This window comes from Nicotiana attenuata, unplaced genomic scaffold (assembly GCF_001879085.1).
Source record: "Nicotiana attenuata strain UT unplaced genomic scaffold, NIATTr2, whole genome shotgun sequence".
Taxonomy (NCBI): domain Eukaryota; kingdom Viridiplantae; phylum Streptophyta; class Magnoliopsida; order Solanales; family Solanaceae; genus Nicotiana; species Nicotiana attenuata.
The window spans coordinates 293,290-320,155 of NW_017671188.1; the positions used below are offsets into that span (position 1 = coordinate 293,290).

The following is a 26,866-nucleotide window of genomic DNA, read 5'->3' on the forward strand; positions in this document are numbered from 1 at the left end:
TTAATACCGGTCGAGGCGGGGAGCCAAGCGCCAGATTTCGACATGCCACCGAGAGCTCAAACAACGAGTCCATGAATACAACCCTCGAACTGTTAGATGAAAAACGGGAAGCTTCATTGGTCCGAATGGCCGCCCAAAAACAAAGAATCCAAAGGTACTATAACAGGAGAACAAATCTCCGACATTTCGGAGTCGGGGACTTAGTCCTAAGGAAAGTCATCCTAAACACTCGAAACCCTAATAAAGGGAAGTTAGGCTCGATCTGGGAAGGACCGTACCGCGTCCTCGGAGTAATCGGCAAAGGATCCTACATGCTCGGTACCATGGAAGGCGAACAACTTCCAAGCAATTGGAATATCAATGCTCAAACTCTATTACTGCTGAGGTGTCCTACGGAAGACACCGAAATATCCTCCAACTCAGAGACCTTGGGTTTTAAAGCATGCAGTGCACTCTTTTCCTTCGATCGGATTTTATCCCAAAAGGGTTTTACCGGTAAGGTTTTTAACGAGGCAACACCTATATGCTACCTGAGGAGAACTGAACAAGTATTCAATGCTTCTCTTCAGTCAACCTCGAATACTGGGGGGCATCCCCCCGGAGGTCACCTCCCCGGAGATATCAAGATGAGCCAAAGAGGATCTCGATAGAAAAATGATGTATCGGGCCAAACGGTCAAATGAACCATGTCCGCATAGAGTAATAGTTACCTCTAAGACGAAAACATGTATACTTGTACCAAGTAATCAAAGGAGTATCTTCTACCATCAAAACGCCTCGCGCTTCAAAATTATTTTTGCTATTTTTACAAGAAATGGCCCCAGGGCCAGAAATTTCCCGAACACTCGGGAACTAACATCAAAAACTCGAAGCCGTAAGACCTCCGGGATAGAAACTTCGAGCTCATAAGCCCTCCATGAGTCTGCATCAAGCTTACAAAGAGCGGCTCCAGAGCCAAAAACTTTCGATGTCTCGGGGATTGTCTCCAACTGTCACCTCATCGAGCTATCGAAAACCCGAGGCCATAAGACCCCAGGTGGGCAACCTCGAGCGCGAAATCCCTCCACGTGGCAATATTAGAAAATGTAATACCTCCATTAGGCATTATCAACAATGTAAGACCTCCATGAGGCATTATCAACAATGTTAAGACCTCCATAAGGCAATATCAAATCTGTAAGACCTCAAGCAAGGCATGAATTATACTTGTACCAAGTAACTTCCCTGTAAGACCTCGAGCAAGGCATGAATTATGCTTGGACCAAGTAACCTATCTGTAAGACCTAAAGTAAGGCATGTTCAAATTTATTAGACCTTACAAAAGGCATAATCCCGATCTTAAAGTCAAGACCATATATTCGAACCCCTAAAAAGGCATACCCTCGATATAGACGCCGAGGCTAACTCACTCGGGGAATAAAAGGCTACGGCCGAACACAATGACAAAGGTCATAAGGCTCCGGCCAAACTAACGCGACTCGGGGACGCCCGAACGTCGCCATAAAATCACAGGCGCCAGCCTATGTCAGAGGTCGTACCGACTCGAGGCGTAAGAGCTTAAGCGCCAGCCCATATTAAAGGTCGTGCCGACCCAAGGCGTAAGAACCCGAGCGCCAGCCCATATTAAGGGTCGTACCCAATGCGTAAGAGACCAAGTGCCAGCCCATATTAAAGGTCTTGCCGACGCAAGGCGTAAGAGCCCGAGTGCCAGCCCATATTAGAGGTCGTGCCGACCCAAGGCGTAAGAGCCCAAGCGCCAGCCTATATTAGAGGTCGTGCCAACCCAACACATAAGAGCCCGAGCACCAGCCTATGTTATAGGTCATACCGACCCAAACGTGTAAGAGCCTAAGCGCCGGCCTGTAGCCTCAGGACAGGCTTTTGGACCTGAAGGTCGACGAACTCAAGACGAAACTTGACTCGGAGGCTAAGCCCCAAATGGTCCACTTACGACCGTTGCAAAATGCTCAGCAGTAGCAGGAACCTAAGGGTTTAATTTGAGGTCCAAAACTTCGGGTCAATTGTCAACAAACGTCACCGTTTATTCCTAAAAAGCAAAGGAAAAATGAGAAGTGATAAAAAATGAAAGGTTTTGTCACATACATATCGAAAGTTCACAAGGGTACATTTACAAAGCCCGTGCCTAAAACCCTTGCAAGGGAGAAAGCAAATAAAACCCTAATCTACTATTGGAGTTGTGCCTTCGACGGCTCCCTTGGAGGTTACACCTTCAACAGCTCCGGCCACGGCCCCCGGGTCTTCAATGATTTTTTCCCCTTCGGGGGTTCCACCTCCATCTTCATCATCTTCCGAGCCACTGCTCGACTCACCTTCGGAAGTAAGTAGGGCCGCAACCTCCTCTTCTAGGGCCTTCACCCTCTCGATCTCGGCGGACAAATCGACGCCCCCTGCATGTATATCCTCGAAAGCCTGCCTCCGAGATTTTACCGGGCATGCTCCACGACTCGGGTCAATTGCAGATCGACCTCTTTGGACACTTTCCTGGCTTGAGCATTTGCAGCGATAACATCATCTTTGTACGAAGATATGAGCGCCTCGGCTGCAGCTCTGACCCCGGATAGACCGGCAACCAACCCAGTATGAAGATCTTTATACTTATTACTCTCCACTTTCGCATCAAGAAGTTGATGACCGACTGAGACTACCTTCCCCTGGAGGGCATCTCTCTCGGAGGCCGCCTCACTCACGTGCCATTTGAGTTCGAGAATTACATAGTCTCTGGTTTGGAGCTCCTCCCTCATTAGGACATCTTTCTTCTCACGCTGCAAAGATCAGCCCAAAGGTGTTAAAACACCAAAGTCGGGTAAGCATATAGACAAAAACAAACGGAAACTATATAACCTGCTCAACAAGACGATTCCTCTCTTGGAACGTCGCCTCCAAACAATCCCAAAGGCCACACAACTCCTCCTCCTTCTTGGTAAAAAAGGCCCTAAGCTCATCACCTTCCGAGGTAAGCTTCCGCGCTCACCCTCATAGCGATTCAACTCGGCTCAAAACCTGGCAAAGGTCTGATTATAAAGCACCTTGGCCTGAAACCATGAAAGAAACAAAGTTAGAAAGACGAAGGTCAGGACGCCGAGCAGAATTCACAAAAAAAACTACTTGTTCACAAAGCCTGTCAATCTCACTAAAAATAAGTGGGGCGTCAAGCACAGGGTTTTCTCGGACGGAGAAAAAAGCTTTTCAAACGCATCTTACGGGCGTGCCTACAAGGAAGATCCTTTATTTTGGGCATCCCGCACCTCCCTCAGAGGTAAAGTAGGTCCCGGAGGGGAATCGCTCACTTCAATAACCCCGGCCTGATCAATCGGGGTCGTCTCTTGTTTCTGGGGAGCTTCAGAAGTAGGCTCCACCTGATCGCCTACTAAATGTACCTCAGCTCGAGGAATATTTAGGTCGTCAACCAGCTCGGAGATATTACCCGATGCATCCTCGAAGGCCTCTTCAGCCCGAGGCAGGGCAACAACAGCATCAAGTTTCAATTTAGGAGCCATCGGCTCATGCGGGACGGTCAGGTTTTCTCCTCCCTCGGATGCTACCGAGGAATCATTTTTCTCCTCACCTTCAGCTTGGGGACTCCCCGATACTTCTGGAGTTAAGGGTGCTGAATCAGCCTTAGGTCCTTCCACTTTGACCTTCTTGGATCTCGAAGGCTCAGTCGACGATTTTCTTCATTTTTTCTTCTCTTTGACAGGTTTCGGGGTATCCGCTTCCCCAGGCGGTGCTTCTCTCATCAAGTAGGCCTCTCCCAGATCTGCGCGAATACAAAATACGAACACGGGGAATAAGGGCGCAATCGGTGATGGTTCTTCTGGGAGATTCAATTATAGCAGAAGTGAGGACTCACCATGATTCTTGGCCTCCCATCGAGCCCTAGACAGGTCACGACACACGCGCTCGACATATGGTCAAGTCGAATCTAAGCGGCTAACCCAGCCTGAGAGATCATTAACCGCGTCAGGGTACACCACGACAGCTGCATCAGCGGAGGAAGTCAGTTCATTGGGGAATTGATCTAAAAGGAAAAGAAAATACCTAATTCGCGTATCCACTTACGCTTCGTGTTCCACCTTTTAGGGAATGGCATCTTCTCCGCCGAAATCAGGTCCGAGGTCCTAACTCAGACAAAACGACTCATCCGCCCTCCGTTCCCGACCTCGTCAGTACAGGCAAAAAAGGCTTTTGAGACCCGACATTGGAGCTTAATCAGGCCCCCGCAGAAGAGTCGGGGACTGTATATCCTGATCAAATGGTCAAGGGTGAAGGGCATCCCCTCAATCATGTTCGCAAAATATCTGGCAATGTAAACAATGCGCCAAAACGACGGATGAATTTGGCCGAGGGTCACTCGATACCGTTCGCAGAAGTTGAGGATCACAGGGTCTATTGGAGGTGAGAATGGCTCCACCGGGCCAAGAGTAAATGGATAGGTATACACACTGAGGAAGCCGGCCTTGTATGTCGTTATATCCTCTCCCCGAGAAGGAATCTCCACCAGCACCACGTCCCCCCAGCGCCAGTCGGTCTTCACCTTCTCGGCATCTGCTACTAAACTAATATATCGGAACATGGGTTTGCATCGTCCCAGCTTCGAAGAAGGCTTGTCGACCTTAAAATTGGTGGTCGTTTCGTAGGACCCTAGGATGCATTCCTCAAGACGAGGGGGTACCGCAGCTTGGCCCTTAGACAAGCGTGAAGAGGAGGAAGACACATCTTCTTGAGGGACAGAGGTGGAAGTCTTCGTCATTCTTGCTAGAAGATTTCAAAGGAGATATTGTAATCAGAGCAGAACGCAAGAGAGAAATGAGAACTCTTTTGAAGGCTTGACGATGCAATGGGAAATAAAGAGCGAAGGAAGAAGTATTTTTAGAGGCCAATCATGTACGTTAGAGCAGGCCAAAAGACAACCAACCGTTGTAATCAATTCAAAGGTTTTTCTAGAGATGCGTGGATGCGACCTTTAGACACCTTTTCGGTCACCTCAGTCGCTTGATATAGCGTAGCTGGCATCATGATGAAAGTATCGAAGAGGCAAGAATTCAAGACCGTTTCTTATCGTTTTCACTCTAAGAAACGCGGGAACTATCTGTATACGGCTAAAATCGGAGAGCCCGATTTTATGACCATTATGACATTCCGCAGCCCGCCTCTAGAAGCCTCGAGGCATAGTTTGAGGTTCAACCCCAAGGGTTCCCTATGCTCGACCTCGGCTAATAGTACTAGTCTGTACCAGTACAGACCAGTAAATAGCTGTACCAGCTACGTTTCTTTATAATAATCATACATGTACCATGTTGGGATTCCCCCTCCTATATAAAGGGGACCCTTGTCATTTCTTGCACACATGATATTCAATATAAGAACGTTCCATGCTCTCTAACTTAAACCTTCTCTATTGTCTTTCCTTTGATTTATTGCGTTTCATTGATTGTTTCTTCATTTATTACTCATCATTGATCATAAAGAGCCACCATCAAGGCTCCCAAAACTGTTAGTCCTTCATCGATCATCCTTGATCGAACTCATCTGCTCAACCTCGAGGCCCAGCTCAGGCTAGCTCGAGGCCCCGATTCACGGCCATTCGGTTTGCGTTGCACACTGCCTTCAAGCTCTTATCTCACTTTTCTAACTCACACTTAGCATCTATCGCCTAACAACTAGCATTAAAATAAATCGCGTATTTTTAGAACCACAAAATCAAATCTAATTGTAATTACCATTTTCAAGATAAACAATAATTTCTTCTGTTATATATTATTAGTTCCCGAATCTTTAAAATATTTATCAAATATAATTTGTGAAAATTACCTACAAATAGGTAATAAATCTACAATAGCATCGCATAATCTATCTATATTATTATTAAAAGAACAGGCAAAAGCATCCACATTAAACCAAGTGATAGCCTCACAATAGGCCATTGGCAATTAAGTACAAAGTTAGTTAGGTTAAGTAATAATTAATTTCTTTTTAATTTAAATTCTTAAAAAAATAAAATTATACGTTATGNGCCATCATGGGTATGTTGTTTGGATCGGGTTGCGCACCGCAACAGTGTGGTGTTCGGTACAGTTCCTCATATTTGTTTTTATGTGTTCTGTTTCCTATTTTCCGAGGAAAACTCATATTAGCTGTGCGCCCGCGTCGCATGTATGATTCGCGAGCGGGGTAATTGAAATTCCTTTTCAGAGTTCATTTTCCTTTTTGTATCGCATTCTAATTGGTAGCCTATTGGCACATTGTGGCATCATATGAGACTTTTGGTCATGTCGGGATGGCTTATTGCCTGAGCAGTTCGTACTGGGTGAAACGAGATTGTTGGATTTAGGATCAGTGCGATCTGATTACGTGAAATATATTAAGGAGCAAAGATCATTATTTGGTTCAGAATATGGTAATGTTTCTTGTCAGAAGTATAGACTCAATGATTGGTTGACTCGGCAGTTGATTATGAATTTCTGCACATCTCTTCCGTTGTGGCGGTATTGTAAGAGTTAGAGTAAGACCTGTGTATGTCATGGGATGCAATAGGAGCATCAGATTCGTGGAATTTCGACTAAGTTGATCAGAAAATGTTATTGTGGTCCGGTGAGTAAAATGATGCAAGGTGTGAATTCAGCAAAGTTATGTAGTCATGTTTGGGTACAGCGTGTAGTGATTGATATGGTGATCGTATGTTGGAAACAGGCCGGGCATAGAATTCCGGATGTTGGAATTGCGCTCTAAGGCTTACTTGCTTAAATAAAAGGGAATGTCTTCATAATTGATCGAGCTGATGTGCTCAACTGAGTTGTGGTGGCACGGAAGGTGCATGAGAAGTCAAACAGTGATTTCAGACTACTTTAGTGTAGTTTTCAGCACGTTCGAGGATGAACGTATGTTTAAGTGGGAGAGAATGTGACGACCCGATCGGTCGTTTTGAGCTCTGGCACATCGTTCAGTAGTCTGAGGCCATGAAGAGCTTCATTTCAGGTATTATGACTTGTACGCGTGGTTGGAATTAAGTTTCGGGAAGTTCAGAGTTGATTTGGAAAGAGAATTCTCGTTTCGGAAGCTTAAAGTTGAAAGAATTAACTAAGATTGGATTTTAAGTAAACGACCTCGGAATTGGAATCTGAAGGTTCCAGCAGGTTCGTATGATAATTTCGGTCTTGGGCGTATGCCCGGATCGGGTCTTGGATGACCCGGGAGCGTTTTGGCGCCTATTGTGGAAGTTAGCATTTTGGAAGAAATTTTATAAGTTTGGCTTGAAGTGCATTTCAGTGTTATCGATGTCCGTTTGGGATTCCGAGTCTATGAATAGCTCCGTATGGTGATTCTGGAGTCGGGAGCACGATCGGAAGTGAATTCGGAGGTCCGTAGGTCATTTTGGAGTCATTTGGCTAAAGATAGAAATTTGAAGATTTTTGAGAAGTTTGACCGGAAGTGGACTTTTTGATATCGGGTTCGGAATCCGATTCCAAAAGTTGGAGTAGGTCCGCAATGTCGAATATGACTTGTGTGCAAAATTTGAGGTCAATCGGACGTGATTTGATAGGTTTAAGCATCGAAAGTAGAAGTTGGAAGTTCTAAAGTTCATAAAGCTTGGATTGGGGGTTGATTCATGATTTTTAGCGTTGTTTGATGTGATTTGAGGCCTCGAGTAAGTCCGTAATGTGTTTTAGGACTGGTTGGTGTGATTGGTCGGGGTCCCGGGGGCCTCGGGTGTGTTTCGGGTTGCATCTCGCTCTTATTTGATGTTTCAACATCGTTTCTTTGGACATAAAAGGGTACCATATTAAGCAAATGAGCTCCAAATTAAGTTTTTATTGTACCATTAGATCCGTATCGTAATTTTGGAGCCATAGCAAAAAGAATCGTCGAATTTGGACATCGTATGAGGAAGTTATGCTCATTTCCGTGTTGAGAAAAGTGCTGGTTGCTGTCATAACCGCAGAAGCGAAAAATTTCCGCAGAAGCGGGACCGCAGAAGCGGAAATTTTTCCGCAGAAGCGAAAACTGCTGGAGGCAAAGAGATTTCTTTAAAAATCGAAGTTTGGCTAATTTTCACTTCATTTCTTCCATGGGAGCCGATTTTGGAGCAACCTTGGAGTGCTATTTTCATCACCAAGCATGAGGTAAGTGACTTCTACTAGTTTTTAGTAGAGCAATTTATGCTATATACCTACCTACTATAAAATAATTACCCGTTTCTACCTACTCTCAAACTAGTTACACTAAATACCTATCCGACCAAAAGTATTTACCCGCATAATTCATCTACTACAACTGCCCTACACTTATCCTCATCTTTTTCTTCTCCTTTTCTCTTTTTTTCCTTTCTGGCCGAAGCTTATATTTGATTCCAAACGTTAATGTCCTCATTGTTCTTTTATAAAAAAGTTTCAAAGTAGGCTTTCTCTGTACTTAGTAGCTATGCTGATTTTTTATTTTAATTTATCGGTGATAATTAAAAAAAAAATCAAATGCAACTAACAAAAGGAATGTAGAACTCTAACAATTTAGTAATTGAGTATTAAATGATTAATATTAAAAGTAATTAGCAAATTTTTCAAAACCGAAATAATTAGTACCTGCAACGAAGCAGAATTTGAACGTTTAGTGTTACAAATAATTATTTCTAATATCTTTTGAGAAGTTCATAGTGATTTATTGTAAGAAAAATTAGATCAACCATTGAAAGACCTTGAAACTTGAAAATCATAAATTGCATTTGTCGAGTTTGTAATTGTTTGATTAGATTTTGACTGGCGTGATTAAAATATCGATTGGCAACTGTAACTAAATGTTGAGTCAGTTTGGTCGAGACTTGGAGCTGATTTGAGGTGATTGAGATCGAAATTTTCAGTTGAAAATCGAAGAAGAACACGACTACAGTAATAATCGAAGAAGAACACTGATACCTAACAGTATACCGCTACAGTATACTAATATAATATAGGAGTATATAGTTATACTACAACAGTATACCATTATAGTATACAAATATATTGTTATGGTATACTGTAATAATATGCAAGATATTGTAACAATATGCTGTAATAGTATACAATATACTATAATAGTATTCTTATTACCCGTAAATTCACTTGCCTTTTCCCTTTTAATTTGTTTTAAGCTTTTACCTAGCGTGAGCGGCAAATTGAAAATGCAAAAAAAAATAAAAAATTATAGTATGCTATATAATGTAACGGTATACTCTTACAATTAGATCCTTTTAGATTTTTTTAAAATTTTTATTGACAACTGATATTATTTCAGTTTAATAATTGAATTAAACTTTTTTTAACTCTTTGCGTACAATTGTATACCCTGTTGGTATAACTATATACTACACTGGTATCAAATGTTAGTTAATATTTTTTTGGTTGTATTAGCTACATTTAATTGGTACGCAATTTTATTTTTCTTTAGTAATAATATAAAAAAAATACTGAAAATAGTAAATGAAATTAGATTATGAAGAGAAAAAGAATATAAAAAAAAGAAGTTAAATGAAATTAGAATAGGAAAAAAGAAAAAAAATAAGAAGAAAACAAGAAAAAAGAAAAGGAGAAAAGAAAAAGAAAAGAAAAGAAGCATAGAAATAAAAAAGAATTGGAGAATAAAGAGAAAATTCCCCACAAAACCTACTATGGGTAGGAAATGTAATTAGTTTATGGGTAGAAAAACAAATGGGTAGACAAGGGTAAATAGTTTTGTTTTTGTGGGTAACTGTGTCAAAACCCCAAAATAAAAATGGTCTGGTGAAAAAATTGGGTCACATAGGCCTGCTGACTGGGTTGGGCCTCCGGACTCTAATAGTAATTAGGCCCATCACAGCTAGGGTTTCAATAAGTACCACAGCATATTAAAGAGCTCTTCCTTCTCTAAGGTTTCACATCGCTGCTAGGGTTTTAGCGATCGCCATTTTCACACACACACACAGAGGGAGAGCGATACAGAGAAACTAAGACAAGATGAAGACCATACTGTCATCAGAAACCATGGATATCCCCGACGGCGTGAGCATCAAGGTGAAGGCAAAGCAAATCGAAGTAGAGGGACCAAGGGGCAAACTTGTCCGAAACTTCAAGCATCTCAACCTCGATTTTCAGCTGATCAAGGACGAGGAAACTGGCAAGAAGAAGCTGAAGATCGACGCTTGGTTTGGTTCTCGTAAGACTACCGCTGCTATCCGTACTGCTCTTAGCCATGTTGAGAATCTCATCACTGGTGTTACCAAAGGTTACCGCTACAAGATGCGTTTCGTGTATGCTCACTTCCCCATCAATGCCTCCATCACCGGTGGTAACAAGTCCATTGAGATCCGTAACTTCCTTGGCGAGAAGAGAGTAAATTTTTACTTTGTTTTCGTTCATTCTTCTGAAGCTTTTATATGAATGAAATTATATGCTTTAGTTTGTTTATATGAGCGTGACATATGTGATCTGGATTGTTACCTTTTTATTTTTGTTTTTCTTCTGTGGTTTTTAGTTTTTTGTGCTGAATGTAATGATATAGTTATAAAATAGCGCTAAAAGGGATGTCCACCAGATGGCAATGTATATATAAATCAGAGTATAATATGTGCTCATTCTGTGTTTTTTTTTTTCAATTTTTTTGTTGTAATTGGGCTTTTTTCTTGAATACTCTGCGTCCAACAGGCTTTCTAAGCAGTGTCAAACATAAGTCAGAGGAGAAGATAACTTGATAGGATATGAAAGTATTGTGAAACATAAGTTAATTCTTGTTAGGAAAAAGAATGGCATGATTTGTACTAATTTTCAGTTCAAATTCAGGCATCAATTTCTTAATTATTTTGAAGAAATATTACATTTTTAACATGTTACATTAAAAGCATCATAAATTGATTCCATTTTGTTGTTAAATGTGATCAGAAAGTGTTTGAAAAATTCACTTTGCAACTAGTAATAATGCTATGTTAAATCTGTCTGGGAGTAGTTTTAGTAAGGTAGCTTTAGAGGTTTGAGATGTTAGCTGAAATAGGTAGCAGCTAATGTAAAGACTTCAAAAAAATTTCTTACCAGAAAGGTAGCAGCTAATGTGAGGAAAAAGTAGTTCTTTATGAGATAATGCAATGAGTTTTTCATAGCTTGTTTTATGTGTCATAAGGAATCATGTGCCGGAACAGATAAAACCATGCTCTGGATGTGGGTAGTCCATGTTTTCTAGGTTTTGTTTTTTAAAAACCCTTGAATTTTCTTTCATTTCTCTATTTATTGTTCTGATTGATTGGTATCTGGACTTTGTGACCGAACATGCCTTTTGTGGTAGAAGATAGCTACATCTAAAAATGGGGTTGTATCCTTGACTGCAAATCATCTATCCCATTTGTTATTGTGCCTTGAGATTGACTGTTTTGATAACTGTANTGCTCTTCCGATCTTTAAAATTATATTTCTATTTTACGCTAAATGCCATCATTTAAGTTTGACACTCAGAATCATCTAGTTATAACTACCATGGCTATACATAATTTCATCCGACAATATTCTTCTACCGATAAGAAATTCAACTATTATGCTAATAAAGACATTACTTCAGAGACGGAGGAAGGAGATGAGCCTTCTGGTATTCCTTTAGAAATGCAAGGCAAGTCTTCTACTACTATGGAGGTGTTGTGCGATGGAAGTAGAGATGAAATTATTGAGAAATGTTATCACATGCAAGTGACTTTATTTATTATTTCATGGTGGATTATCAATATATAGTAATTTGTGGAATAGATTTCTACATATGGAATGATGTATTTTGATTATTCAAATCATCATGCAACAATAAGTAATTATACAAGATAATATTATATGTTTTGGTATAACTATATATGTAAAATTGATTTAAATCTTTAATATGTATGTTTACTTTATGTTTCATATTTTAATTAAATAAAATAAAAAATAATAAAAGTATCTTACGATAAATATTTAAGTTTATTTTTCTCTTTAAAATAACTATAAGACCTTTGTACTGTCTTTTTTGGTAATTTGACACTCAAAAGCACTTTTTAGAAAGATTGGCCAAACACAATTTGTTTATCAAATGTTACAAAAAAAATACTTAAATGAATTGGCCAAACATAAACTTTTTAGAGGCGCTCTGAGGCGCATGTTTAGCAAGGTTTAGCTAACGTACGCTTCTGCCATGACTAGACAAAGGAAGAAGCTTCCATCACCGACGGAAGCAAAGGAAAATGAAGGAAACATGGAAACACCAGCTCAATCTCAACCTAGGCGATGGCTAACGGGTGTGGGAAGTGCACCCACAGTCTTTCACAATCCAGCTCAAGGTGTGGAAATTGATGGAGCGACAGTTACGCCGGACACCGGAATTCAACAGAAACTGATACCATTGACGTTTGGAAGTTTTCTGTCACAAAAATTTCAACCAATTATGGAGGAAATTGAGTGTGAAGGGGAACAATCTGCAATGAAGGAAAATATGGAGACAGTTCATCGACGATTGCAATTTTCAACAGCACGAAATACTGTACAAATTCCTTCAGCAATAGCACCTTCAGAGAAAATTAGAAATAAGGAAGAAGTACCTACCATGCATAAGAATCGAAGCTCACAAATGGGTAAGATATTGAATTATGTTCCCCCTGCTATACGAGAAGGTACGTTCATTGTGCAAATTGAAACAGAAGATACAATGGAACAGGAAATTTACTGGAGTACAGTGCTGATTTGGTATGTTTTGGGTGATAATCCTTATGAGAAATCAATGGACAATTACATTACTAATGTTTGGAATTTTGTTGAAAAGTCCCAAATCTTTTATCATGATGAAGGATACTATATTTTTATATTCCAAAACATTGAGGAAAGGGATTTGGCTTTACAAGCTGGACCGTATACTGTCACGATCCGGATTTTCTACCCTCGGGAGTCGTGATGGTGCCTACTAGTGAAAGCTAGGCAAGCCAACTAACTGAACTATTTGACTTGTCTTCCATTTTTTATTTTATTTAATGACTTAGCATCAACAGTTTATAGCAACATAATTTAAAACGCGGAAGAAATAAATTGTAACTTAACAATACTGATAATACCATCCCATAACAAAACCACCCAAGATTTGGTGTCACAACTTCACAGACTGTCCAAGAGTACTACAAATAAGGGTCTGAAAGAAATAACAAAATACTGTCTCCAGAACTACATAAGAGAAGCAGGAAAAAAAAAATAGATGGAGGGAGACACTAAGGCCTGCGCACGCCTGCAGGACTACCTCGGGTCGCCTGGTAAGCAAGAAGCTGAAACCTCACTGAGGTCCGAAATCTGCAGCACTGGGATCTGCACAAAATAGTGCTGAGTGTAGTATCAGCACAACCGACCCCATGTGCTGGTAAGTGCCTAGCCTAACCTCGGTGAAGTAGTGACGAGGCTAGGACCAGACTACCAAATAAATCCTGTGCAGTTATATAATATACAGCGGAAAATAAAACAAGAATAAACAAGTAAAGATGGGAGGGGGTACATGCTGCAGGGTATATCAGTATCAACAGTAAGTCAAGAATAAAGGCATAAGGACAACTTAGAATTCACAGTGAAACACTAAGGAACTTGTATCCAATCCATAAACACTTGGTATCAACAATTGTTGCGGCGCGCAACCCGATCCCAACATGTGACAACACTACTGCGACGCAACCCGATCCATATTATTTATCACTGTTGCGGCGTGCAACCCGAACCAATCATATAATTGTTGCGGCCTGCAACCCGATCCAAATATCTCATTGTTGCGGCGTGCAACCCAACCCAAATATATCATTGTTGCGGCGTGCAACCCGATCCAATATGTCATTGTTGCGGTGTGCAACCCGATCCAAATATATCATTGTTGCGGCGTGCAACCCGATAAAAATATACAATCAACATCAACCATAACAAGAGTCCCGGCTAGGGATCAATAAGAACTACACTATCCCGGCAAGGGAGTCAACAATAAGAATGAACACATCCCGGCAAGGGAAAATCAGCTATAACCAAACTTGTTCCAACATCTACTACCTCAACTAACACAAATGCTCAACCATGAGTAATCTTTACGAGAATAATTATAAACCTTGCTCAACACAGAGAGTCAAGAACTCGTAGTAGTTCTCAATAACACAATAACACAATAACTTTCCTTTTAAGACTCACGGTCATGCACGACATCGATGTATAGATACTCGTCACCACACCTATACGTCGTACTCAACACATAACATGTAGCATACAAGATCAAACTCCTATTCCCTAAAGCTAAGGTTAGACCAAACAATTACATCGATGCCACGAACTCAGTTCAAGCCTCAACTATAGCTTTACCTCGTGATTCCACCACCAATTCGCTCATATCTAGTCACAAGTTACTTTACATCAATGAATGCCAAATAAATAATTTCTAATGCATGGAAATAAGTTTTCTAAAGCCTTTCCCAAAAAGCCAAAAATCAGCCCCTGACCCACATGGTCAAAACCCGAGGTTCGAATCAAAACCCAACTACCCATTCACCTATGAACTCAAATATATAATTTTCTTTGAAATGGGACCTCAAATCGAGGTCCAAATCCTTTTTTTTTGAAAAACCTAGGTTCTACCCAAAACACCCAATTTTTTCCATGAAAATCATTAATTTTGAGTTGAAATCATGTTAAAAGATGTTAATGATTGAACGAAACTAGTAAGGATTGACTTACAATCGATTTGGAAGAAGAGTTGTTCTTGGAAAATTGCCCTAGGGAGTTTTTGTTTTGAAAAGATGTGTAAAGGGATTGTTTTTCGGCTAAGTATAAAAAGTTGGAAGCTGCAGTTATGGGAATTGCGAAGGGAGGTTGGGAAATGCAAACTGGGAATTGCGAAAGGAGGTTGGAAAATACGAACTGGGAATTGCGAAGGGAGGTTGGAAAATGCGAACTGGGAATTGCAAAGGGAGGTTGGGAAATGCGAGCTAGGAATTGCGAAGGGAGGTTGGAAAATGCGAAGCCTGCAGACCTGCAATTCCTTAAGTCCAAAATTTCACCCCGTGGCCTATCCAAAACTCACCCGAGCCCTCGGGGCTCCAAACCAAACATGCACACCACCCTAAAAACATCATACAGACTCGCTCGTGCATTCAAATCACTAAAATAATATCAACAACTATGAATTTAGCATCAAAATCATGAAATTTTCTCATGACTTCAAATTTCCAATTTTCTCAATAACTATCCGATTCACGTCGTTTCAAGTCCGTTTCTTACCAAATTTTACCGACAACACATATAAATCATATTGAACTTGTACCGGGCTCCGGAACCATAATACGGGCCCGATACCACAGGTTTCACATAACATTTCACTTTTAAAAAAACCTTTATATTTTTCAGAAAACAATTTCTTTCAAAAATTTATTTCTCGGGCTTGGGACCTCGGAATTCGATTCCGGACATACGCCCAAGTCCCATATTTTTTTACGGACGCTCCGGGACCGTCAAATCACGGGTCCGGGTCCGTTTACCCAAAATATTGACCGAAGTCAACTTAATTCATTTTAAAGCCAAATTTTATCATTTTTCACAGATTTTCACATATAGACTTCTGGCAACACGCTCGGACTGCGCACGCAAATTGAAGTGATGATGAAAGAGGTTTTTAAGGCCTCGAAACATAGAATTTAATTTAAAAATAAGTGATGACCTTTTGGGTCATCACATATACTTACCATAATAAACCTCTGATTCTGCAACATTGGAGTATGGATTTCAAGTTTGATCCTGGGTGTATGAGTGTTATTCCTTTATGGATCAAATTTCAGGGACTTCCATTGGGTTTTTGGTCCTTAGAAGTATTGAGCAAGCTAGCTAGTGTTGTTGGGAAGCCTCTATACATAGATATAATTACTGCTGAGACGGAGAAGGTATCATATGCAAGAGTGCTTGTTGAAGATGATGTTTCACATCCTCTACCGGATAGTTCTGAAATGCAAACTCCAAGAGGGATAATCAACCAGCAGATTGAATATGATTGGAAACCTAAATTTTGTTGTGAATGCATCAGTTTGGACATAATTCAACTGAATGTTGGTTGAAGGACAAGCAGGAAATGGAGAGGGAGTTCAAAGAACAACCAAAGAGGAAAAGGAATAAGAACAAAACTAATCTAAAATGGCTACCAAAGGAGCATAGCGGGAATGAAACTGGTCAATTAGGAGGGCAAACAAAATTGGTAAAACAATCTACAATTGAGACAGAAGGGATGCAAATAGGATTGGTAAAACAGTCTATGCCAGAAGGCTGTACTCAAATGGCAAATGACAAATCTGAGGAATTAGGGCAGAAGGATCAAAATACTAGAACAATTGGTAAGGGCAAGGCTGCCCAACAAGCTCCAGATTTATCAATTAGCTCTAGCAACAGATTTGGAATATTGCAGATGAATGACACAGACACAATACAAGGGGACGCTGGCCCTTCCAGCTTCACCCAAAAATGAATCTCTGTACTCGGAATGTAAGGGGGCTGAATAAGCCCCATAAATAGAAGGAGTTTAGGCTCTTTCCGAGGAAGTATAAGGTGGATGTTATTGGGTGTTTAGAAACAAGAGTTAAAGAAAGGAAGGCTGCAAGAATTATGAAACAAGTGGCAAGGGACTGGAGTGCTTGTTGCAATTATAATGCACATCCAAATGGTAGGATTTGGTTGCTATGTAAGAGTAATGTAAATATCCAGATTTTAGTGATTGATGATCAGTTTATACATTGTGAAATTCATGAGACTAATTCCAATTTTAAGGCTATGGAAACTGTAGTCTATGCAAGTAATGATAGTACCCAAAGGAATCAACTATGGAGGAAGCTCATTCAGATAGGGACTAATATCCAGGATTACTGGTTGCTTAGTGGGGATTTCAACAATGTTCTTCATACTGATGACAAGATAGGAACACCAGTTACACAAGCTGAGACACAAGGCTTTCAGGATATGATAAATACATTACAACTTTCTCAGGTGAAGAGCTTAGGGTGGCACTATACTTGGTGCAACAAACAAAAACCTGATAAAAGAGTGTATAGCAGGTGGGCTTTTGGGAATTTTGAGTGGCTACAACAATACAACCATATTGAAGCAGAGTTTTTGAATCCGGAGGTATCTGATCACTCTCCTATATTACTCCAATATAGTCAAAGGAATCAATAGAGGGGAATACACCCTAAGCCTTTCAAACTATATAGATCAGTTATGGAGCATTCAGAATTTAAAGGGATAGTTGAAAGAGTATGGAAGCAGGATGTGCAGAGGATCTGGTTGAAGTTAAAAATGTTGAAGATGGACCTAAAAGACTTGAATACTTACATGGCTTCTTATAAGTACCAGCTGAATCAGGCAAGACACAAGCTAGAAATCATCCAGAATCAACTTATGACTCATCCTTTGGACCAGAACTTGATTGATCAAGAGAGGTTGGCATTGGCAGAAACAGAGAAATGGAGTAATGTTGAAGAACAGGTTCCTAAGCAAAAATCTAGAGCAAATTGGATAGCATGTGGTGATTCAAATTCAAAATATTTCCATGCACAATGGAAATTGAGGACAAGCAAGAATTTCATTGCTTCAGTATATAATGACAATGGAGTAAAGTTGACTGATCCTGTACAAGTGGAGAATGAGTTCATTTCTTTCTTTATTAAGCTCATGGGTGAAGGTGGAAATGTTCACAGATGCCCAAATTCAGAAGTTATACACCAAGGGACATGCCTTACTCTCCAGCAGAAAGAAGAATTGATTCAAGAAGTTACAAGGGTGGAGATCCTAAATGCAATTAAAGATATGCCTCATGAAAAGGCCCCAGGGGTAGATGGGTTCCCTATTGAATTTTTCACTAAGCATTGGCAGGAGGTGGGGAATGACATCTGTGAAGCCACAAAACAGTTTTTTGCAACTGGGAAAATGCATCGAGGAGTCAGTAGCACTACTGTAACCTTAATCCCTAAGGTGCAGAATCCAAGCCATGTCAAAGACTACAGACCCATAGCATGTTGTACAACTTTGTACAAGATAATCACAAAGGTGATAACTGCTCGAATTAAGAAGGTCATTGGAGGGCTAGTTGGGGAGTCACAATCAGCTTTCATTGAGGGTCGTTGTATCACTAACAACATCCTCTTCACACATGAATTGTTCAAAGGATACCGTAGGAAAGGAATCTCCCCAAGATGTGTACTAAAAGTGGGCTTGAGGAAAGTTTATGATACATTAGAGTGGTGCTTTCTGGAAAGAATATTGTTAGAGCTGGGCTTTCCTCATAAGTTCACAAGCTGGATTATGGAGTGTATCTCATCAGTGTCATACTCTCTAAATATAAATGGTGGTCTAACAACACCTTTAAAGGAAGAAGGGGGATAAGGCAAGGGGACCCAATGTCGCTCTATCTTTTTGTTTTGGCTATGGAGTATTTACAGAGGGAGTTTGCACAATTGATGAAAAATAAAGAATTCAAGTTTCATCCCAGGTGTAAAAAGCATGGAGTGGTGCATATCTGTTTTGCAGATGACTTGCTTATGTTTTGTAAGGCTGATATTCAGTCTATTAGGTTGCTAAAGCAGACCTTCCTTAAGTTCTCTGAGGCTTCTGGTCTTCAAGCAAATGCAGATAAGAGTTCTGTCTATTTAGCCGGTGTTTCAAATGCACAGAAGCAGGATATTTTGCAAGAGTTGGGGTATTCTGAAGGTACTTTGCCATTTAAGTACTTGGGGGGTTCCTTTGGCATCTAAAAAGCTCTCAATTATTTAGTGTTGGCCTTTAGTAGAGAAGATCAAACAGAAAATTAATTGCTAGACAGCAAGGCTACTTTCATATGCATGGCGTGTGCAACTGATCAAATCAGTTCTGTTTGGGAATCAATCATACTGGGCACAGATCTTTCTTCTACCAAAAAAAGTGATGAAGATGGTTGAAGTTATATGCAGATCTTTCTTGTGGACATGTACATCAAATGTCTCTAAAAATGCATTGGTCTCATGGGAGAAAGTTTGTCTACCACATGTTGTAGGAGGCCTAAATGTGATGAATATGGTATATCGGAACAAAGCTGCAGTAGCAAAGCACTTGTGGGCAGTGGCAAAAAAGAAGAATTGTTTATGGATTAGGTGGATTCATACCTTCTATATTAAACATAACATGTTGGAGCACATGCCAATACCCAAGAATGCAGCTTGGGTGGTTCGGAAAATACTGGAAACAAGGAAGTTCATTGGAGAAGTTCAAGGAATTCAGGGTGATCTTATGAGCAGATTGGGCCAATTACAGAAGGGTGAATCTTTCAGTATCAGGAAAATCTATAGATTGCAGCTCCCTCAACTCCCAAAAGTACCTTGGAAAGGTATTGTTTTGCAACCAAATTTACATCTCAGATTCAAGTTTATTCTTTGGTTAGCATTGCAAAGTAGGCTAGCTACAGTCGATAGGCTCTTGAAGTTTGGGTTCAGATCCCCCAACTATGTATCATCTGTAAGCAAGCGGATGAAGTCTTTGATCATATCTTCTTTGAGTGCACTATGACTAAAGAATTATGGTCGAGACTATTGAAATGGCTTGGGCATAATAGAACTATCCGAGATTGGCAGAGTGAAGTGGCATGGATAAGTAAGTATGCTACAAAGAAGAATGGACATTGGGCAATTGTTACTTGCGTCTTTGGTATGATGATATATACCATATGGAGAGAAAGTAACAAACTCAGATTCCAGGGTGGGATAACTACTGTTAGCAGCATTTGCAAGGAAATAGCAATCCATATACACACGAGGGGTCGATTAATACAGCATTGGCAAGGAACACTCGAAAAGCTTAACTGTTATCCTTAGGCGAATGTCTCTCTTACTGATGTATAAGATTCTGATGTTTTTGATTTTAGGTACTTAGTCAAAGTGCTTATTTCACTTAGGCTACAGGATTGATGTAAATATGAGTGTAGATGGTCAGCATCTACTTGCTTTGTAAAGTCAATTTTTGGAAATGAATAGAAATGCTATTTACCAAAAAACAAAATCTGAAAAAAAGTATTTTTTAAAATAAGCAGATTTTTGGCAGCTTGGCCAAATGGCTCTTAACATTTTTCTTGGAAGTTATTTATATTCTTTATCTGATTCTTTCCTTGATTCTATCGATTTTTTTTTGTTGGATTTGAATGATCATTGATAAAAAGGATTCAAAGTTAAGTTAAATACTTGAGTTTATGGTATTCTAATTCGTATAATTAAAATTTACCTTTTCATTTATTCATTCTTAGTCATATTTATTTTGTTTCCACTAATCCATGCGCAATCCAACTTAGATTCAAGTCAATCAATCGACTACCAAAATATTCAATGAGTTCATTTTAATTCTCAGTAAATTTATCTTTTATGAGAAATTAAGATATTCTTTAAACTTATATTCAAACATGGAACCAAAACAAAAAAAAGACTCGAAGCTCAAACATGATCAAGATACATCCTTTTTGATCATTTTACGTACTTAAGCTCAGAATAGACTAGCTACCTGAGTTTAATCTTATGTTCTAAACGTTGAAGGTCTATTTGATTAAAAATGACCTGTCTGAAATTAGAAAATTTTCAGTGGCTTAAAATAACTTTAAACAAACTTTAACCCCCCCAAAAAAAAGAAACTCGAGTGTATAAATGTAGGATATATAAACTATAGGGACCAAACTGTAACCAAAATTAAACTAATGCGGGTTTCTGAGACCCGTTACTTTATAACCTATTCACAGCCTTGTACCTTTAACGTAATCGCATTCATGGCGTCCTCTATATCCACAAACCTCAACTTCATTTTACCACATTCTTCAGTAACCCGTCCATTGAAATCTACCACCACAAGACAATTCTCAGTGCGATGTGGCGGCCCTAGAAGCAACCGTGGACCTCTAGTCAAGGGGCGAATACTGAGCATAGAAGCAATCCAAGCAATTCAAGCTCTAAAACGCACCCAGAGAACCGACCCGTCCCAGATTGAAGCTCAAGTTGCCAAAACCCTCTCTCGTCTCATCAAAGCAGATCTCATTTCCGCCTTCAAAGATCTTTTACGACAAGACCTTACCGATTTAGCCCTCAAAGTTTTCCCAGCCGTTCAATCTGAATGTAGTGTTCCCGATTTGGGTCTTTACGCTGATATGGTTTTAGCTTTGACTCGGACAGGTTTGACCGAACATATTGATGATTTGATTTGTGATTTGGAGAAAGAGGGTAAAATTCAGCTGGATGATAAGGCGCTGGTGAGATTAGTGAGGGCGTTGATTGAAGGTCAACAGGTTGAATCAACTGTTAGAGTTTATGAATTGATGAAAAGGAGTGGATGGGGTTCTGGAATTGAAATTGATGAATATGTAGCTAAGGTTTTAAGGAGGGGTTTTAAAAGGTTTGGGAAAGAAGATTTGGCTGATGAGGTTGATGCACAATTACAAAGATTGTCTCGTGTAGTTTTGGGGAAAAATTAGATTCTGAAATTTGAGAACGAAATTGGATTTTCTATTGATTATCCACTGTACATGTAACATTTTAACACTAGTATACATTGTTTTTGTGCCATTCCTTAATATCTTTTACCAATGATGATGCAGCTGAATAATGATAATGATAATGATAACAATAACAATAACAATAATAATAATAATAACAATAACAATAATAATAATAATAATAATAATAATAATAATAATAATAATAATAGCTGTTAGGCACTTTCCTATCCATAAACAAATGATTAGTTTCTTGTCCACAAACAAAGCATTCTTCATATTTGTTTTCTTGTACATTAACAAAGCATTGTTCTTCATTTTGCTGATCTTCTAAGGGGTCTGTAAAGATCTTCACCGAGAATTAGAATGAATGAGCTCAGTTATGTCTGTCATGGTGAGCAGTGAAGCTTCTAGAACTAGGAGAGAATGAGAAGAAGAAAGGCGGTGGAATTGATGAAATGAAGCTCAAACTTTATTGATGCAATACAGAGCATATTTATACAACTTTGTACAGCTGGCACTATTAACAAACTAATACTAACTAATGCTAACTAACTTTCTAACAACTCCAACTAATTATCTAACTATGAAGAATACAACTGAGTATTAATTAAATAAGATATCTCAATAACCCACCCACTCACCCCCTCCCCGCCCTCAAGTTGGAGGTGGTGAAAACACTGCCAACTTGGCTAATACTCCAGAGTGCTTGATGCTTGTTAGGGCCTTGGTAAGTATATCCGCCAATTGATGGTCAGTTGTAATGTGGTGCAGTGAAATAAGGCCTTCTTGCAGCTGTTTCCTCACAAAGTGGCAATCAACTTCGATATGTTTAGTACGCTCATGGAAAACTGGATTTTTAGCTATGCGTAGAGCTAACAAACTATCACAAAATACTGAAATGGGATGAATGGAAGGGACTCTCAGTTCAGATTGAACTCTACTCAACCAAACCAGCTCACCAACCACCTTTCTAAGAGACATGTACTCTACCTCTGCCGAAGATAGAGAGACAGTTTCCTGCTTTTTAGATTTCCAACTGAGTGGACTGTTTCCCAATAGAACAATGTACCCACTGACAGACCATCTTGTGTCAGGGCAAGAGGCCCAATCAGAGTCACAAAAAGCTCTAACAGCCCAGTCCCCAGATTGTCACGACCCAAACCGATGGGCCGCGACGGGCACCTGGTACCTTACTCAACCGAGTACCAACGTAACGTATCTTTCTTATTACATCATTATATACACGTGACATACAGACCTAGTAGGCCAACATAATCATTTATAAACTCAAACATAGGTCGACAAGGCTGTACAATCTTTCACATATACGACATATGTCTACAAGCCTCTAAGAATACATAAATGTCATAAAGGTCGGGATAGAGCCCCGCCATACCAAACAATACACGTCTAAATCATACTAACCAAACAAGCAACTCCGAAGCAAATGGAGCGCACCAACACCTTCGCTGAGCTGATAGCCTAATAGGAGGATTGTCAACCTATCAATCGGGACCTGCGGGCACGAAACGCAGCGTCCCCAGGCAAAAGGGACGTCAGTACAAATAAAGTACCGAGTATGTAAGGTAGGAAAGCATAAACAAGAACAGTAATGTAAAGAGAGATAGAGGAGCTACAACCTGTAACATCTGAGTGCCTCTGGGGACTACTGACATGAAATGCATAATACATATATATACATAAACTTTTAATAACATTCGCCTCTGTGGGCATCATCATCATCATATCGTACCCGGCCTCAAAGAGGACTCGGTAAAAACGTACCCGGCCATCATAAGGCTCGGTAGAATCATACCCGGCCACGTGGAGCTCGGTAAAACCCAACTGATCAGTGGTTGCACAATAGGTGCCATACCCGGTCGTCTATAGCGCGGCTCGGTAGAGTGAAATAGATACATATATATATAATGCATGCTCGACTCATGGGATCACGTTCTAAACCTTTCGGAGTGACGTAAGAACATTATGGACATACATACCCTCAATATGAACTTCACTAGGACTTACGGATCATACATTACTTTCTTCGAATAACTTTGTACGGAAAGAACAACATGGACAACCTTAGTTGCTAGGAGTAGATTCATTATGAAATAGCGTATTCATTTCACATTAGATCATGCCAAAAGAAGGAAGGAAGTGCCTTAACATACCAGTTCCTTGAATTATTTGCACGAAATGAAGCTTCTGCTTCTGTGAGATATGAACGAAATTCTTTGCTTTGAATTCTATGAAACTTGAACAAAATTGCTTCTGATGAAGCTTTAAAATGCTTCTGCTTCAACGTCTTTGGTTTTAAGCCAAAGACAGTTGTTGTTTGGAGCTTTTACAAGTAAGTGATACCAAGTCTCCTTAAAGTCATTGTTGGAACCAGAGGTAAAGACGCAAGGGAGATTCCATTTTTGGAAGTACGCAGCGTTTTCAAAATGGCAGCTACAACTCCTTTTCTTGCCAACATTTTCATCTTCTTTTCTTGAAAACCAAAGCTCTACAGATAGTGCTAGCTGAAAATTAATGTATACAAATGCAAGTCTTGGACGTACTACTATTTTCTTGTCCAAAAGGAACCAAATACTTTAATGTTAAGCAAGCCTTTTAAAAGATGACTCATTCTTATGAGTCATATAAATGATTTACCCGTTACTTTATCATACTAAGCATATATGACTATGAGTCATATGTATAAATGGTGGTCTATTGCCACGTTTCTTTTGGGTATAATTAATTAAGTTTTGTCCGCTTATTAGTTAACTGGGTAATGTTCTGTTACCCGATAATTAATCAATTACCCGCATAATTTAAAAATTACCACAAGTTACTTAAAATTTTATTTATTTTTAAAATACTTCATATATACTTTATATATTATACTACTGTGGTCATATGATACCTTGCATGGTACTACTTCATAATTATCGGGTATTATCACTCGACCCGTATTTTATACCAAATTGGCCACTTTCAACGAAACTCGTTTTCTTTAATTCGTGTACCCTTTATCCTTCAGTACACTTATTTATCGCTTGTTATAAATAACGTAAATACGTTAACGTCAAAATGAGCTCATCCCCGAGTCTACGTCAATTAACTGAAGAAGAAATTTTAACATACGAAAACGCGAGATGTAACAAATTTATTTATGGCGTATTTTCATGTACAAATATGGGGTGTAACATCACTCCCCCCTTTGAAACATTCGTCCTCGAATGTTGACTGATGCGCTTATCGTCATCATATTCCATAGCTCTTCCGAATACTTTAGTAGTCCTTTTGCCATCTAGGCAAGTGTCTTGTGAATAAATCCAAAGGCCAGGGTATTCCCCCCTTTAGGCCTCTTTCCCACGCTACGACTTGTGATCGAATTCCTTCCAATCTCGTAACTGTTGCTACCTCCTACCATACAGCCTCCACGATACTGACCTTGTCAGTGTGCCTATGTAGCTCTTCTCTCCTTTTTCCTCCAGCTTTTAGCCAATCTCTTGGCCTTACTTTGTAAACATATACAAGGCTTAATAGGATGCCTCTCCGGGCATCTATAGGTGTACTGAAGTTCTTCGCTCGATACTTTGTAGAACTTGGGAATATGGCTATATCTTATTTCATTGACCTAATTATCCATCCATATGACTTTACTGCATCTACATTGGTCATACTATACCATAATCCTTACTTCGATTATTGTTACTGAGGTCAGCGACTAAATTCAGGCTACTCTTGTTGCTTATCCTTAAGACTGATGGTCAAATCTCATCTCATACTGTTGAACTTTTATCCATCTATTATCGATTTTCCTTAAGGTTTATCCATCATCTATCACCGATAACTTTATCTCTTATGTAACACCACCGCTGGGGCTCGCGTCTCACAGGGACATCCGGAGTAATTAGATTGATCCACCTAGGGTTGATACTATACTTCCATAACCGTATTTTATAGCATTCCAACGTGACTCACCTTATATGGGTATTTTAGCCCCTTGCAATTCATGCAATCCTCTTCAAGTCATTACTCAATTGAAGGCCCAAACGTCATCTTTTATCTATCATAATTACGCCCTTATTCCACTGCCAAGGCATCATTCTATCCCTTCTAAATGCTACTAGTCTTAGACTCCTTTGAGTTCATTCTGGCTATACTGAGCCTTTTATAACTACTTATGAGGCTGGTACTCTTCAGTTGGCTTAATCATAGAGTTATTATAAAATATGGCTATTGTACTATCTTTCTTATACCTCTGCTACTTAAGAGTGATCCTGAGGTCTATAATTCTCTTGGTCCCTCCTGTTTTGCTTAGTCGATGTAACTCTTTAGTCTCATCTTCTTTCTGATCAGCCTCTATGTAGGCTTAAGATATTTTCCGACCTGCGGCTCCTGGTATTTAGTTATTACTTTAGCCTTTCATAGGCGCTGAGGGATATTTATGATAAAATCCTTTAACAATTCAATCCTTCATCTATGACCCGGGCTCAATTCTTTCTTTTAACGTATACCAGAATCTTCTATGGCTGTATATGATGCAGGTATAAAACTCCAAACTCTTAAGTGCGTTCATAACGTCACAAACTCGGGATCATTGATCGAATAATTTCTTTCGTTCCTGCTTAGCTTTCTTCAATGTAAGCTATTACCTTTCCTGGTCTCTCCGCCCCCTTGTTACGTGCATACTTAGCTTATCTTAGTTCCCACGCATGCTAGAGTTTTCGTGCAACTCATATGACCTTCGAATATTACTTTTAATTGTACTCCCCGTTCATGAGCCACGGTAGGTGCCACTTTCCTTTGGAGATGTTGTTGTGAGACTGTTGTTACATGACCATTTCCTCTTTAGGTCCTTGTGCTTAAGTTGAAGCCTTCTCCCTTATTTCCTCAGCTAGTCTTTCGCTGTAGTACTTAGGGAGAACCCTTGACTCTTGTAAATGATGTGAGCTTATTACAGACCTTTTGATGTTCTCCCTTGCCTATAATTATCCGTAGTTGCTTACCTCCGTGTCTTGTGCTTGTAGGGTTGCTTCTGAACTGATATTTTGACTGTCTTCCCAGTTGCACTTTCTTTTATCCCCGTAATACTTATACGGTACCTTTAACTACCCCGACTCCTATTTGAATATATCTCAAGTATTATAATGATATTCTTCGAGGCTGAATTCTCCATGTTGGGTTCTATTATGTTTATCTCACACGATCTGATGACTTATCTGTAACCTCCTGTTCAGCCATAACTGGGATCTTTCTGACCAATTACTAACTACTCGTTGTCCCATTCTCATATCAATATTCCTCGTAATCTTTCTTGGGTTATTTCCTTTGTCTTAACTTACGTCTTGCA

General features: G+C 39.7%; 2 protein-coding genes across 2 annotated transcripts; both read left to right on the forward strand.

The window, feature by feature from the left end:
- Positions 1-9,877: 9,877 nt before the first annotated feature.
- Positions 9,878-10,471, forward strand: LOC109206530 (60S ribosomal protein L9-1-like). Its single transcript, XM_019369355.1, has one exon. The coding sequence runs from the start codon at positions 9,984-9,986 to the stop codon at positions 10,404-10,406; it is 423 nt and encodes a 140-aa protein (XP_019224900.1). The 5' UTR covers positions 9,878-9,983; the 3' UTR covers positions 10,407-10,471.
- Positions 10,472-20,796: 10,325 nt separating this feature from the next.
- On the forward strand, positions 20,797-21,495 carry LOC109206518. Its single transcript, XM_019369338.1, has one exon. It carries the CDS (start codon positions 20,797-20,799, stop codon positions 21,493-21,495), a length of 699 nt encoding a protein of 232 aa, XP_019224883.1.
- The last annotated feature ends 5,371 nt before the right edge of the window (positions 21,496-26,866 follow it).